This window comes from Euleptes europaea, chromosome 6, assembly GCF_029931775.1.
Source record: "Euleptes europaea isolate rEulEur1 chromosome 6, rEulEur1.hap1, whole genome shotgun sequence".
Lineage (NCBI taxonomy): Eukaryota > Metazoa > Chordata > Lepidosauria > Squamata > Sphaerodactylidae > Euleptes > Euleptes europaea.
Genome location: NC_079317.1, coordinates 34,837,283 through 34,851,193, shown reverse-complemented (window position 1 = coordinate 34,851,193; position 13,911 = coordinate 34,837,283). Strand labels below are relative to the sequence as shown.

At 43.3% G+C, this 13,911-nt stretch overlaps 1 protein-coding gene across 4 annotated transcripts in view; it reads left to right on the top strand.

Moving 5' to 3' along the window:
- The window catches only part of ESRRB (estrogen related receptor beta), a 194,117-nt gene that overhangs the window by 166,341 nt on the left and 13,865 nt on the right, over window positions 1-13,911 (top strand). For all 4 annotated transcript variants that reach the window (XM_056850858.1, XM_056850856.1, XM_056850855.1 and 1 more), the window contains 2 exons: window positions 5,604-5,714; window positions 8,606-8,767. In XM_056850858.1, the coding sequence (XP_056706836.1) occupies window positions 5,604-5,714; window positions 8,606-8,767 (273 nt within the window). The remainder of the gene's footprint in view (window positions 1-5,603; window positions 5,715-8,605; window positions 8,768-13,911) is intronic.

The following is a 13,911-nucleotide window of genomic DNA, read 5'->3' as shown; positions in this document are numbered from 1 at the left end:
CATCGTTGGATAAGGCACTCTCGGTGCACTATAGCAATCATTTGCAACCTGATTTTCCTGTGCTATAGTGCATTGCAAGTGGATTATTCAGTGCATGTGAAAGCAGCTGCCAGATTATGTCTTTGTAGTGGAAACAACAACCCACTGCTTTTTTCATTACAAGGATGTAGACATGCAGGATAAGCTGCAGGCAACAGTGCTGCTTTAACAGGTTGGGTGGACGGGAGAAGCATGATGAACTCTTTAAATTGATCTCTTAAACTCTTCAACACAGACATGCAAGCACACGTAAACAATGTATGCACTTACAAATTCAAACATGTAAGATGCACAGTGCCCCAGGGATCACATACGTTAGGTCAGGGGTCCTACCCTGTCATAGGGATTCTACTAAAAAAAGATGCACGGCTAGTAAATTCAGTATGACAGCCAACACCGGGCCTGCACTGCATTCCCCGCTGTCCAGGGCTTTGCTTCCCAGAGTTTTTGAAGGTATTTTTAGTCTCCAGAAAAGGAAAAAGAAATGAAACTTGATTGCTTGCACTGCCTCCTCTGCGCACTTGGCTATTTTTACTTCCAACAGACTGGGCCTGTATCCAGCATTTTAAAAAAAAAATGCTGGAATTATTTTACTTCCATTAAGAAAAACCTCCCGAAGGCTGATGTTATCAAGCCAGTGAGGGGACATCTGATCTCAGACTTGTTGGACAGATGTCTCTTGGCAGGGCCACAGTGGAGAAATGCAGAGAGCTTTGAACAGATCAGCAGAAGCGCTCTCGCACTGCGGAGGCTCCGTACTGGCACAGACCTCTTTGAAGGACTTTTGGAACATGAGTGGCACCAACAGGATGCTTAGAAAACTGACAGCCTTATTTGAGAGAGGAGGAAATGGCAGACTTGGAGATGAATGCGACTTTATTTTTCATACTGGGATTTGCATCCAGATGACGTTTCTACAGGGAAAAATAAACAGAAAGATGACGAGAGTAGTACGATATCTGCTATTTCTGGCAAGGTCAGCATGCAACGTGGAATGTTAGCACTAGCAAAAGAAAGACGAATTTTCAGGACTACTGGCCACAAACAGGTTTGTTTACTGCACTGCACATGTAACCCGGTGACTTCATCTGAGAACAGCTCTGATCTGGTTCCCAAGAAGACTCTCCTCCAAGCTACAGATTCTAAGCTTTAGTACCAGAATAGAGATACTCACCATAGGATAGCCATTATATTCTCAGGTGTGCCCAGACACATATCACTTTAATTCAATTTCAGTTTTGTTCACTTTCCCAGTATTGATCTTTGTTGGGGTTTCCTTACATAAAAATTTCAATAAATAAATAATGAATTACAAATTTCTGTTTTTTTTAAAAAAAACCCCAACCTGAATCCATCCATATTAAGAAAACTTAAAAGTTCTTAAGCTTTTTAAAGAAGGGGAAGCAATTTTTACGAATCTCCCCTCCCACTGCTGACTGCCACTGTGTTTTTTTCTGAGGGTCTGCTGAACTCCAGGAAATTTTTTTGAGAGGGATCATTGGGCTACAATGAGAGGGGTAATCAGTGAAAATCACCCCCCCTTAGAAAAAGGGTTCTTAGGTTTTCTTAACTGCATGGCTGCATACAGGCTAAAAGTATAACATGGCACCAAGGCAGAGAAGTGGTTAGGAAGTAGAAGAGCACAAGATTTCTATCTGGACCATCTGAAGAACCATTTATAGTGTTTTAAGGAAGTTTTCACAGCACAAACTGTGGGTACCAATGAATGCAGGGTATATTGTGCTCCTTCACCACACAATTGTCTGTGATATGTCATGCAATCCCTCTCACTCTTGCTACATGCACGCACAGAAGAAAACAGAGCCATTAATTGAATGCAGATGATAATTGATGGCTGTGAGCCGTCCTTAGCTTGGCCTTGGCTGGGGAGGTGAGAGATAAAAATCTAACAAATAAAATAAATAAAAACAAAAACACCCTTAGTAATTTGGCCAGCCTATGATAGAATCTGGGTTCAGTACTAATCCCTTAGAGCAGGAAATAAATTCCTTGATGTGTCTTTTAAGCCGTGTGGTTCAGTGAATAAATATCCAGTGCCCAATCCTACCTAATTCTTCCAAGCCCCCGCTCGGCATGTTACGTTCTCACACAGAGATATTTGCAGTTGTTAACCAAGATGGTGGTTGCAATGGAAATAGATTTCTATAAACACATGCACAAATTGATGTGTTTGTGAATATGCATTTATTTTTGTGTGTAGATACAGAAATTGATGTTTTAATGGAAAGAGCAGCGACAGTGCTACATTCCTCATGCCCTCAGAGGTATCCATTAATCTATAGATTTCCCAGCATTAGGTTTCCCAAACTTTAGAGGCTCTACTATTCTTGCATTATTGATCATTGTCCCTGTTAGGTGAGGCTTGTGCCTAGAGGAGACTAAGGAAAAGAGAGCCACGCCAAGTACTGGACAACAAGGCAAAGGCCAAAGCATCATAGCAATGTGTTTGGTACCTGAATTCCCATGAGGAAGATTCTCGAAACACATAGTGGATTTGTTTCTTTAAAAACTTTAAAAATCAAAACAATGTTTTTGTTTGTACTTTATTATTATTATTATTATTGGCTTTGTTTTCTTGCCCTGGAGGAAGGGCAGCAGAGAGAAAACAGAACCACACACACCATTTTTCTCCCCCATCAAGTCACATCTGACTTATGGTGACCTCTGGTGGGGTTTTCAAGGCAAGAAACGTTCAGAGGTAGTTTGCCATTGCCTGCCTCTGCGTCACAACCCTGGTATTCCTTGAAGGTCTGGAAGAAAAAAAGGAGGGGAATAAAACCCAATAAATAAAACCCTATCCAGGTCAGGGCATATTGCATGGTGAATAAAGGGCACCACTTTATTGCTGTGATAAATGCCAGACAGTTTGGTAACTCCATAAAGAAAGCACTGAATGTGATTGGGTCTTCTCTCTCCTTCCTCTCCACTGCCCCCTTTTGAGTGTGAGTACACCTTTTCTTAAAAGCTTATCCTATAAACACATTTCCCCAATCCTCTCTTATGATGCTTTTCAATATTTAAGAAACACTTTAAGAAATTATTCAGGAGTCAGCCGAAGGTCACTGCTCAGCTATCTGGATGTATTCCAAGTTGTTCCCTATCCTACATTTGGTCATTTGTACTTGGATTGCAAACGCTTTTGGACAGAGATCATGCCTTGATGTCTCTTTTAAGTCCTGTCATTAAGCATATAAATAGCAAATGACGAGAAGTGCTACTATAGCACCTAGTGATTGCTCTAAAATTAGCAACTGCACAGTTGGGTGGGATGTTCTTCAGGTGGGTCCGTCTGCGCGTTGTCTCTTTAACGCAGGCACTGATGATGACAGCGCTTCATGAAACAACAACTGTGACCTTCTTTAAAGTGCTTGCCTCAAGGAGTGTCATACAGGATGCAGGGAGAGGAAGAGAACAGAGTCTTGCTTGAAATTAACAAGCTAAAGTCCTTGGACGAACAGTCCTATCCACTCAGCAAGGAAAAGAGGAATGGAGGGTAAAATCTCCTTCTCTCTCTCTCTTGCTTATCTCGCTTAATGCACTTAAGTCCTTTGTGTCTCTCTAATCTGATTGAGGATGCCTAATACCTCTGCAACCTGTGCGGCCCACCTTCCCAGCCAAGATCTGAGGACAGTGCACAAATCTCCTTGGTAAAAAAACCAAAACCAAAACCTTCTTCCATGCTTCCCCCCCAACCCCCGGTTTTCCTTTTGCTCCATCGGAATGCCCTGGGAGTTCATATTTGGGATTTAGGATAAAAGATTTGCTAAATAACACCCTGGGATGTGTCATAATGGGCAACAATATGACATTTGACTGAGATCTTGACCAGTGTGGATTTGACGGTCCTTGCAAGTTCTTGGAACAAATGGCCACCATCTGGTGTAAATCAGTACCTACTTCACTGGTTTAAACATATAAAGCTGCCTTATACCGAGTCAGACCATTGGTCTACCATGATCAGTATTGTCTACTCTAAATTGCAGCAACCCTCCAGTGTCTCACCTACTGCCTGGTCTTTGTCAACTGGAGATGCCAAGGATTGAACCTGGGATCGTCTGCGTGCAAAGCAGATGTTCTGTCGTTGAATTATGGTTTGTCCTTGCCACTGCCCTTCCCCTTTGGAAAGGCAGGTCGTTATACCAACAGTTACTTTAGAACAGCAGTACAATTAGAATCAGGACCACATTGTAAGGGGAGAAGATTCCCCCTGTGCTGTTTTCATGACCTGAAACAGCTGCAGGGGTGTTGTTTTCTCCACTGGGGGGGGGGATTGCATATGGACTGATGTGCTACACATGCAGCCCCCACAATAGGGCAAATAACACCCCCCTAAAGCCAAAGTACCATGCAAAATGTTCCATTTAAGACATGGGCCATGATCCAGTCCTCAGTTATGCATGCTGAAATTAAGCACCCCGCTGTAAGATTTGTGACCACAGGGCTCCAGGACTGCAACTACAATTCCTGTTCAGTTTAATTTCTGTCTTATTATGGTAAATCCTTTGTTTCAATGTGCATTTAACTCATTGAAAAGAGCTGAAGTACGTTTTCTCTACACGTTGTAATCTGCTTGCTTTAGTCACTCTTCTTAAAGTATAAACTGACAAAAAATTTGGAGCATGTCGCTATTTGTTTTGGAGAGGCTTTGGTATACCTCCATGGGCATGAATAATGTTTTCTCAAGAGTTTCTTGTTGGGGAGGGGGAAATTCCAGGAGCAATGGAAGCTGAAGCCCTCAGTCAAAAAACAAGAGTGGATTCTGTTTGGTTGACCTTAGAGTCATGGGAGATCAGTCGTTCCAATAATGTTGGATACAAGAGGACGCTTGTCTGTTGTTCAACACTGCTGAAGGCCAGCCTGGTGCACATCTGGGTATTAGGCCATTATGTATGGGTACTCTCATGTTTGTTAAAAAAGGTAAAAGTAAAGGTCCCCTGTGCAAGTACCAGGTCATTCCTGACCCATGGGTGACGTCACAGCCCGACGTTTACTAGTCAGACTTTGTTTACGGGGTGGTTTGCCAGTGCTTTCCCCAGTCATCTTCCCTTTACCCCCAGCAGCTGGGTACTCATTTTACCGACCTTGGAAAGATGGAAGGCTGAGTCAACCTTGAGCCGGCTACCTGCAACTGACTCCCGTCGGGATCAAACTCAGGTCGTGAGCAGAGCTTGGACTTCAGTACTGCAGCTTACCACTCTGCGCCACGGGGCTCATCTCATGTTCGTTAGGAAATCATTAAACAATAGCTGCAAAAACACAATGTTATGAAGGACTGCTATGTCCAAACTGATAGCTTTTGTTTCTTCTTTCCTGTGCTTTAACTGCTGGGGTTACGTGGTCTACATGTATATTTCTGTTTGCACATAAATATATTCACAGATGCAACTGACAAATTTTCATGGCCATGCTGTCAGAAACTGGAGTTCTTACCTGTTTATTTTTCTTGTTATGGCAAACCAATGTCTCCATCTACCCTAATTGTAGCCATTACAACAACAAAGTAGTGTGAAATCCTTAGGGTTTCCTTTTCCTTTTGCCTACAGGGGTCCGCCTGGATCGGGTCCGTGGGGGTCGCCAGAAGTACAAAAGACGACTGGACTCTGAGAGCAGCACTTACCTGAGCTTACAAATCCCCCCTCCAGCCAAAAAGCCATGTAGGTGTCAGCAATGTACTCTTCTGCTGGGGGCAAGCCCTCTGCTTCCTGTAGCACAGTGGGGTTGTGCTTTCCCTTGGTATTCCTCCTGGGAGGATAGAAAAATCACACTCTCAACTGTCTTAATTAATAGAGCATGGGTTAAGCAGTGCCTCCTGAGATTCAACTCTGTATCATCAAAACCATTTTTTCAAAGAAAGGGAAAATTGGAAGCGGAGGGGAGGAGAAGGGGGAAAGTTCAAATATATTGTTTATGGGTGCTGTGGTAAGACAGTCTTCTTACTGGGGGAGAATGAGGCAGTTATTCAGCCGACTTTGGTCTCCGGCCTTCTTCCACTCCCCACTTCTTTCAGGATACCCACTGCTTCCAACAGACCAGTTCTCAGAGGTTTAGTCCAACCTGAGGGTCTGTACCCAGGCTCCTGTCTCCTAAAAGACCTTTACCACCATGGGTACAGCCTAGAGAACAGCTTCCAAACAGAACTAGTGGTGGCGTACTGTTACTCGCGATGGTGAAGGACGGCTTTCACCTTGTCCAGAAGAGGGCAACAAAGATGGTGAGGGGTCTGGAGACCAAGTCCTATGAGGAAAGGTTGAAGGAGCTGGGTATGTTTAGCCTGAAGAGGAGAAGACTGAGAGGGGATATGATAACCATGTTCAAGTACTTGAGGGGCTGTCATATTGAGGATGGTGCCGAGTTGTTTTCTGTTGCCCAAGAAGGTCGGACCAGAACCAAATTAAATCAAAAGAGTTTCTGTCTAGACATTAGGAAGAATTTTCTAACAGTTAGAGCAGTTCCTCAGTGGAACAGGCTTCCTCGGGAGGTGGTAAGCTCTCCTTCCCTGGAGGTTTTTAAGAAGAGGTTAGATGGCCATCTGTCAGCAATGCTGATTTTGTGACCTTAGGCAGATGATGAGAGGGAGGGCATCTTGGCCATCTTCTGGTCACTAGGGGTGTGGAGGGGGGAGGTAGTTGTGAATTTCCTGCATTGTGCAGGGGGTTGGACTTGATGACCCTGGTGGTCCCTTCCAACTCTATGATTCTATGATCTAAAACTAGATCACTTCAGCACCTGTAGGATGCAAGAAATTGACAATAAATTACAACTTTTTGTTTGTCTAAGGATACCTTACTAAATAAGGGGGAAAGGAAATCTTTGTTTAACTATTAAGAGATGCATAAAAGAATTAGACCACCATAGTTCCACAATTCGTGCCCGGAGAGTATGTTCAATTCAGTTGTTTGGCATTCTTCCCCCTTTGATAATTCCACTATATTTTTACAACCTGACAGGCCCTTCCTTCTGAAGAGCCTTTATGCTTGTCTGTTTAAATGCTGCACCCTCAGCAGTATTAAATGGAAGATATAGAAATCTACCATATTCTGACTTTGCTTATGCAATTTAAAGAAAATTGACACATTATCTCATAAGATGATGGAATGTCCCCTCTTTAAACACCACCGAGATAAATGAATTACCCCCATATTGATGAGAATTTCTGCCCCCATAACAAAGACAAAATAGTCTCCTTTTTGCTGATGGATAGAGATCCAAATATAACATTGACTGTGGCCAAATATCTCTCCATTGTATTTTCCTCTAAGAAATAACTGCTCAGGACTTATGGGTCATAGGAGCAAAGAAAGAGGGAAGGTGGTGTACTGTCTCACCAAGTGGTTTTCAAGTCCTGTGAGATATTTGCTGTATCCCATTCATTTTAGATCTCCCCCCTTTTGTGATAACCTAAGTAGACTGCACAAGATTAATATGTTACACATAGAGACCACTAGAGATCACACATTATGCAGGGGCAAAGGGGTGTTTGCCAAACTCAGCAAGGAGCTTCAGTTAATTATGGCTCCCCAAATATTGTACCTATATTTTTTAGGTATACACCTAAAAATATAATATGTGCAGTGACTCTTAGCTGTTCTTTGGAAGAACTTGATTTAGGGCTTGTGAATTCTACTTGTGATATGCAACCAGAAGCTGCTTCTTATGGAGGATAGGTCCATCAGTGGCTACTAGCTATGATGACTAAAGGGAGCCTCCACTACCAGAGGCAGTAAATCTCTAAATAGCATTCTAGGAGGAAACATCTGGGGAAGACCTTTGCCTCTATTCCTGTGTGTTGGTCCTCAAGGCAAACTGGTTAGCCATTATGTGACACAGAGCGGTGGACTAGATGGACCAGTGATCTGATCCAGCTGGCCTCTTCTTGCTTTGGTAACTAGTGCTACAGGAGATATGCCTGAAATAGTTAAGCACCTTTTCCAAAAGGATCACCCTCTTTCAGAGGGACACCGAGCTTTGCGGGTGGCACAAACAGTGCTTGTCCTGCACTGAGAGCCCTCAACTGTGTGGATATTCTGGGAGGGATGACAACAGACTGAGGTATGTTCTTGTGGGAGCGAGCAAATGCACCCAGGGCTGTTTCACATGTTACAATAGTTATTTCTCCCAAATAGTTGAGAAAGTCTTTAAAATGAAAGCCATCTGCATTCATTTGCATTTCCTCATGGGTGTGAGCTTAAGCCATTCTTTCTTCTGCCCTCCCCTCCAATGCCAGGAGAGTTCCCATTCATTTCATCCAGAAAGAATCCAGATGTGATTTTCCTACCAGTATTAATTAGCCTGTAGAACAATTATTAATTACAATATGCAGAATTTCAAGATAAACTTATATCTTGGCACCGGATACCTAGGTCCATCAGTAATTAACACATGCAAATATGCATGATAGGATCCGCAAGCAAGCAGGAGAACAATGATAGTCTAAGTAAAAAAGGGCCATTGTTTCGAAATGACAAGTTCTAAGTAACTTTAAAACAAATATAAAGTACATCAGTTCATTGCAAATACATACTGACTCCTGCTTTTGAATTTGCAGTGACTAAGATAGTCTCCCACTTGCTGGTGGCAGAGCCAGAGAAGATTTACGCTATGCCTGATCCTACTATGCCGGAGAGTGACATAAAAGCACTGACCACACTCTGTGACCTGGCAGACAGAGAGCTGGTTGTGATCATTGGCTGGGCAAAGCACATCCCAGGTAAGAACATCGCCCTCCCCCCCAGCAAAAGATGGCAGCTGTACTTATTTGCCTCCATGGGCTCTGGTTTTATTTTTGTTAGGGAAACTATTAACTGCTGAGGTAGGGTTGCCAGGTCCCTCTTCACAACCTGCAGGAAATGTTTGGGGCAGAGCCTGAGGACGGCGGGGTTTGGGGAGGAGAGGGACTTCAATGGCAAAGAGGCCATTTTCTCCAGGTGAACTGATCTCAGTTGTTATACCGGGAGATTGCCAGCTACTACTTGGAGGTTGGCAACCCTATGCTGAGGGCTCCAAAATCTATATGAACCTATCTCATACTGAAATGAAAATGCATTGGAGAATTCTTGCAGGAGGGATGCTAGGTCTCTCTGCAAGTCTGGGGAAGCAACCAAAGTAGATGGGCAAGTGTGCTTTTACTACAGCTTTCTAATGCTGATTGTAAAGTGTGCAAAGGTAACTTGTCCACTTCCCCCAAAGAAAAATGTGAAGATTGACTTTTCATATGTTACAAGAAGCATCAGAAATAGAAGTTGCTCACACACATCCTGCCTCCTGCCTTTTCTTTTAATGTACAAAACAGCCCCAAGGAGAACCAGATTCCAATCGAAAATGGAGGTTGCAAGAGGACTTGTGCTGGCATACCACAGACTTCTTGCTTTCAGTCTGAATTCCAACAATGTTATTGATTTTGTTAGTGTAAATGAACGTGTCCTGAAATGATTGTGATTATGTGGTGGCTTCGGTTTTTACTAAAAAAAACTCAGGCAAGCAGATGTTTCAACAAGGCCTTCAGATTCTGCTCCCCAGCCAATCTTTATCTTGGGGGTGCTCTTCTCAAAGGAGGCTGGTTGTGTCAGGGCTTACTCCACTCAACAGCTGCACAGGCCAATGACTTTGCTGCCTCCTGCACCACAAAGAAGTCACCACCTGCCCTCTTCTACCCCCACACTTCAGGGAAGACTCTGCCACTCATGTCACCCTCGTTGTGGCTTTCCATGATGCCACACCTCCCAACAAGGGTGGATTGAGAGCCAAATATTGCCCTGGAAAAGGATCCTGCCCCCTGGCCAGCTCATGACCCTTCCCCCAAAGGAGGGAGGGAGGGAGCAAGTTCACTACTGGCCACCCACTGGGGTCAAGGGATGCCATCTGGGGCTGCCACTTGCAACAGAATACCCAGCACCACGGGTGGGCGGAATGGCGAGAGGGTTTTACCATACAAACTACAGGAACATGATATCTGAAATCATGAGTTTGCATGCTCAGAAACCGTTTGTAGTCTCAAATATATTTGTGTTCCAGATACTTAGGGTTGTCAGCTCCAGGTTGGGAAATATCTGGGGGCAAAGCCTGAGAAGGGCAAGGTTTGGGGAGGGGAGTGACTTCAATACCATAGAGTCCAATTGCCAAAGCGGCCATTTTCTCCAGGTGAACTGATCTCTATCGGCTGGAGATCAGTTGTAATAGCAAGAGATCTTCAGCTAGTACCTGGAGGTTGGCAACCCTACAGATACTGGATAGAGTAGGCTATATGCATAAAATTGCAACATTCCGACACATCATGAGATGCAGAGAAGGAATGAACAGCCGCAGAGGCGCTTTGAGATCTCCAAATAACCTTGGATAAATCTATGAAAAAATTCATTAATTTGAAGTTTGAAAGAAACACTGAATTGGAACTTTGGCTGATGAAGCTACGCTATAGTAGCGAAAGCGTGATAGTTAATCCGGACAACGTTCCCTTCTTGTTCCATGTTCCATGTCAAAAACTCTTAGGACTGATATTGAATAAGCTGTGATGAATTGGAAATACCTGTAACGAAGAAGAAATAATTAAGCACAAAGAAAGAAAAGTATTCATACTCACCTTATAATTTTGTTTTATTTCACACTTGTCTTGCTTGTATTGTTTTAGTGTATACCCTGTACATAGTTGTTGTTTCACACTTATTGTTGGTTGTTGTTATGTTTAGTTAAACGTGTTTTTGACACACACTTATTTGTTTGAACTTGAATTATTATACCTAGAGCCTAGTACTATTACTTTGCTTAAACTTGACTTATAGTATATGGTGATTTCTTGTTAGTACCTAGAGGTTGGCAACCCTACAGTTACTGAATGGAGTAGGATATATGCATAAAATTGCAACATTCCGATATTAGTTTCAGACGTGTAAATAATTACTCTGCAAGCTTCTTGTTCTAAAGCAAGTTCCCCTGCAGTTGCATGTGCCTGCAAATTATAGCTTAAAGCCACTCTCCGGTAATTGGCAGTAGGGTGTTTTAATAGTGTATTCAGCAAATATTATTTCCCTAATATCCTCCCTGCCTAGATTGCAGTTCTTTCCATCTGGATAAGACTGTTTCCTTCGTCCTCCTCACCCACCCCCTGCATTAATCACCTGTGCGCTGCTTCCACCTTCCAAGGGCTTCTCTCAGGAAAACTTCTGTTGAGGGGTGTTGACAGGGGCTCTCCCAGAGTGGCTGTTTAGCTGCACTTCTTGCTGGGAAGGGGAAAGCTCAACACAAGATGAAATATGGTCGGTGGAGTGACAGCAGCTGTATCTAGAGTGGCCTCAGATCCTATAATTACATCTCTCTTTATTACCGCTGCTAATGGCCCTCCAGGATGGCAGAAATTATAATAAATTAACAGATTATGAACTCCACTTGCCACAAATTATGTGTTCTCTCTCTCTCTCTCTCTCTCTCTCTCTCTCTCTCTCTCTCTCTCTCTCTCTCTCTCTCTCTCTCTCTCTCTCTCCCCCCCCCTCCCCCCCTCTCTCTATTCTGGAAGCTCCTGCTGCCAAATGTCTGGAAAAGTGTAGGAAGTCACTTCATCCATGGGTGCAAATGCTACCAATTTTAGTGGGAATGTTTGATACTCAGTTTGCAACCTCTCTCTCTCTCTCTCTCTCTCTCTCTGTGTGTGTGTGTTAGTAGAAAAGAGCAAGAGTTCAGTAGCACCTTAAAGACTAACAAAAATATTTTCTGGCAGGGTATGAACTTTCGTGAGCCACAGCTCACTTCTTCAGATACAGCTGTATCTGAAGAAGTGAGTTGTGGCTCTTGAAAGCTCATACCCTGCCAGAAAAATATTTTTGTTAGTCTTTAAGGTGCTACTGGACTCTTGCTCTTTTCTACTACTTCAGACAAACACGGCTACCCACTGTGAATTCTCTCTCTCTCTCTCTCTCTCTCTCTCTCTCTCTCTCTCTCTCTCTCTCTCTCTCTCTCTCTCTCTCTCTCTCTGTGTGTGTGTGTGTACTCAAAGACTGTACATGAGGGTTTGATATAGCATAAGGTTGCCAACAACCTGGAGAAAAAAGTGCCTCCCCTTTCATAATATGTGAAAATATCCCCTTAATCCTCTGTTAAGAGGGTAGGGCATTTTTTTCCCCTTGAGGTGTTGGCAACCCTAAAGATGGGGATTTTCTGTGTGTTCCACTGCTTTTTTATTTTTAAAGTTACATCCCACTTTTCTCCCCAATGGGGACTCAGAGCAGTTTGTCACATCATTTCTCCCCTTCCCCCATTTTATCCTCATGACAGCAACCCTGTGAGACTAAGCTGAAAGTGTGTGACTGTCCCAAGGTCACCTAACAAGCTTCTGTGGTAGAGTGGGGATTCAAACCTGACTCTCCCAGACCCTAATCTAGGATCTATCCATTATACACACCGGGTCTTGATTTGGTACAGATTCTAAGATGTTGCTGGAACCTGAGCCCGAGTGGGGTGCTGGGGAGAGTTAGGCATGCCTGTCACCTCTGGGATTAGTTCTTTGGGTTGCAGCAGCTGTGTCTTGCTTGCAGCACCCTAGGGGAAAGAACTATGTGAAGCCACCAGGAATACCTCTATACACAGCCTTGCCAATCATGAAACAATCAGAACTGTCTTGCTGGATCCTACCAAAGGTCAGTCCAGTCCAGGGCTATTGTCTCCAGCAGCAATATCGGATGACCATAGGATGCCTGATGGGGACAGATATCCCCTATTGTTTCATTGACCCAGGCTTCTGGCTAAATTACTGGCAAGCAGCCTCTGCAAGCGGAGGCTACTATTTTAGCAATTATGGCTGAACCCATTGATAGACTAATCCTCAATTTGTTTAATCTTTGTAAAAAGCCACATAAGCTGGGGGCCATAAGATGATTGTGCATGGGGAGGGGGCTTCCTTTAGTTTGTCCTGAATCTACAGCTTTCCATTGGATGACCCTGAATTCTAGTGTTTTGAGAAAAAGACAGAGGCTTGCATGCATCGGAAGACTTGCACATGTGTGTAGGATACTTGTGCAAGTGGAAATGGGGGGGAGGAGCCTTCACACTAGCCCCTTGCACTAAGTTAAGCATACATATCCCTAGCTGTTTTTCTGCTTGCGCAAGACATTGTGCAAGCAGTTGCTGGGTGCAATAACATACAGGAAATAAAGCCTTAAGCGTTGCAGAAGATCTCACAAGTGGAACGGCGTTAAGTCTGTTTACATTTCTGCCCGCACATCGCTGGATCCAAGCTAGAGACAATTTTCTCTCTGTTTATTTTCTTCAACATCATTCATAATTTTATAAACCTCTAGCATGTTCTCCTTTTGTCATATCTCCTCTTAAACATAATAGACTCAGTCTGATAAGTATTCTTTATAGAAAATTGCATTCCCTGATCATTTTAGTTGCCTTGCTCTGCACAATCTCCAGCTCTCTTTGAGAAGATCCAGGCACAGGTATAGATAGTAACATTTTTTTAAACAACACTAAAATATTGATATATTGCTAGAGCATTATAACAATAGGCTCAGCAGGTTCTCGTGAGTTCCTAGCTTTCATCTAGTCCTTTCCCTTGCAGCCTGAATCGCAGAGATATAAGGGAAAAGGCATATCTTTGTAAGGGAAAGGGTCAGAGACTTACTTTTAAAAAAAGAAAGCTGGGAATTTAGAGAACCTGCTAAGCCTATTATTACAATCCTCTAGTGATATATCAATATATCAACCATTTTTATAAAAGGGGGGGGGTGCTGTAACACCACTGATGATGACATCACCCTCCCTTGAAAATCCTCATTATTGAAGGCATGTGCGGAAGAAAATAAACTGACTTTACAACTGTGAAAATTCAGAGGAGGGCAGATGTGTAGAAGAATTATGCCC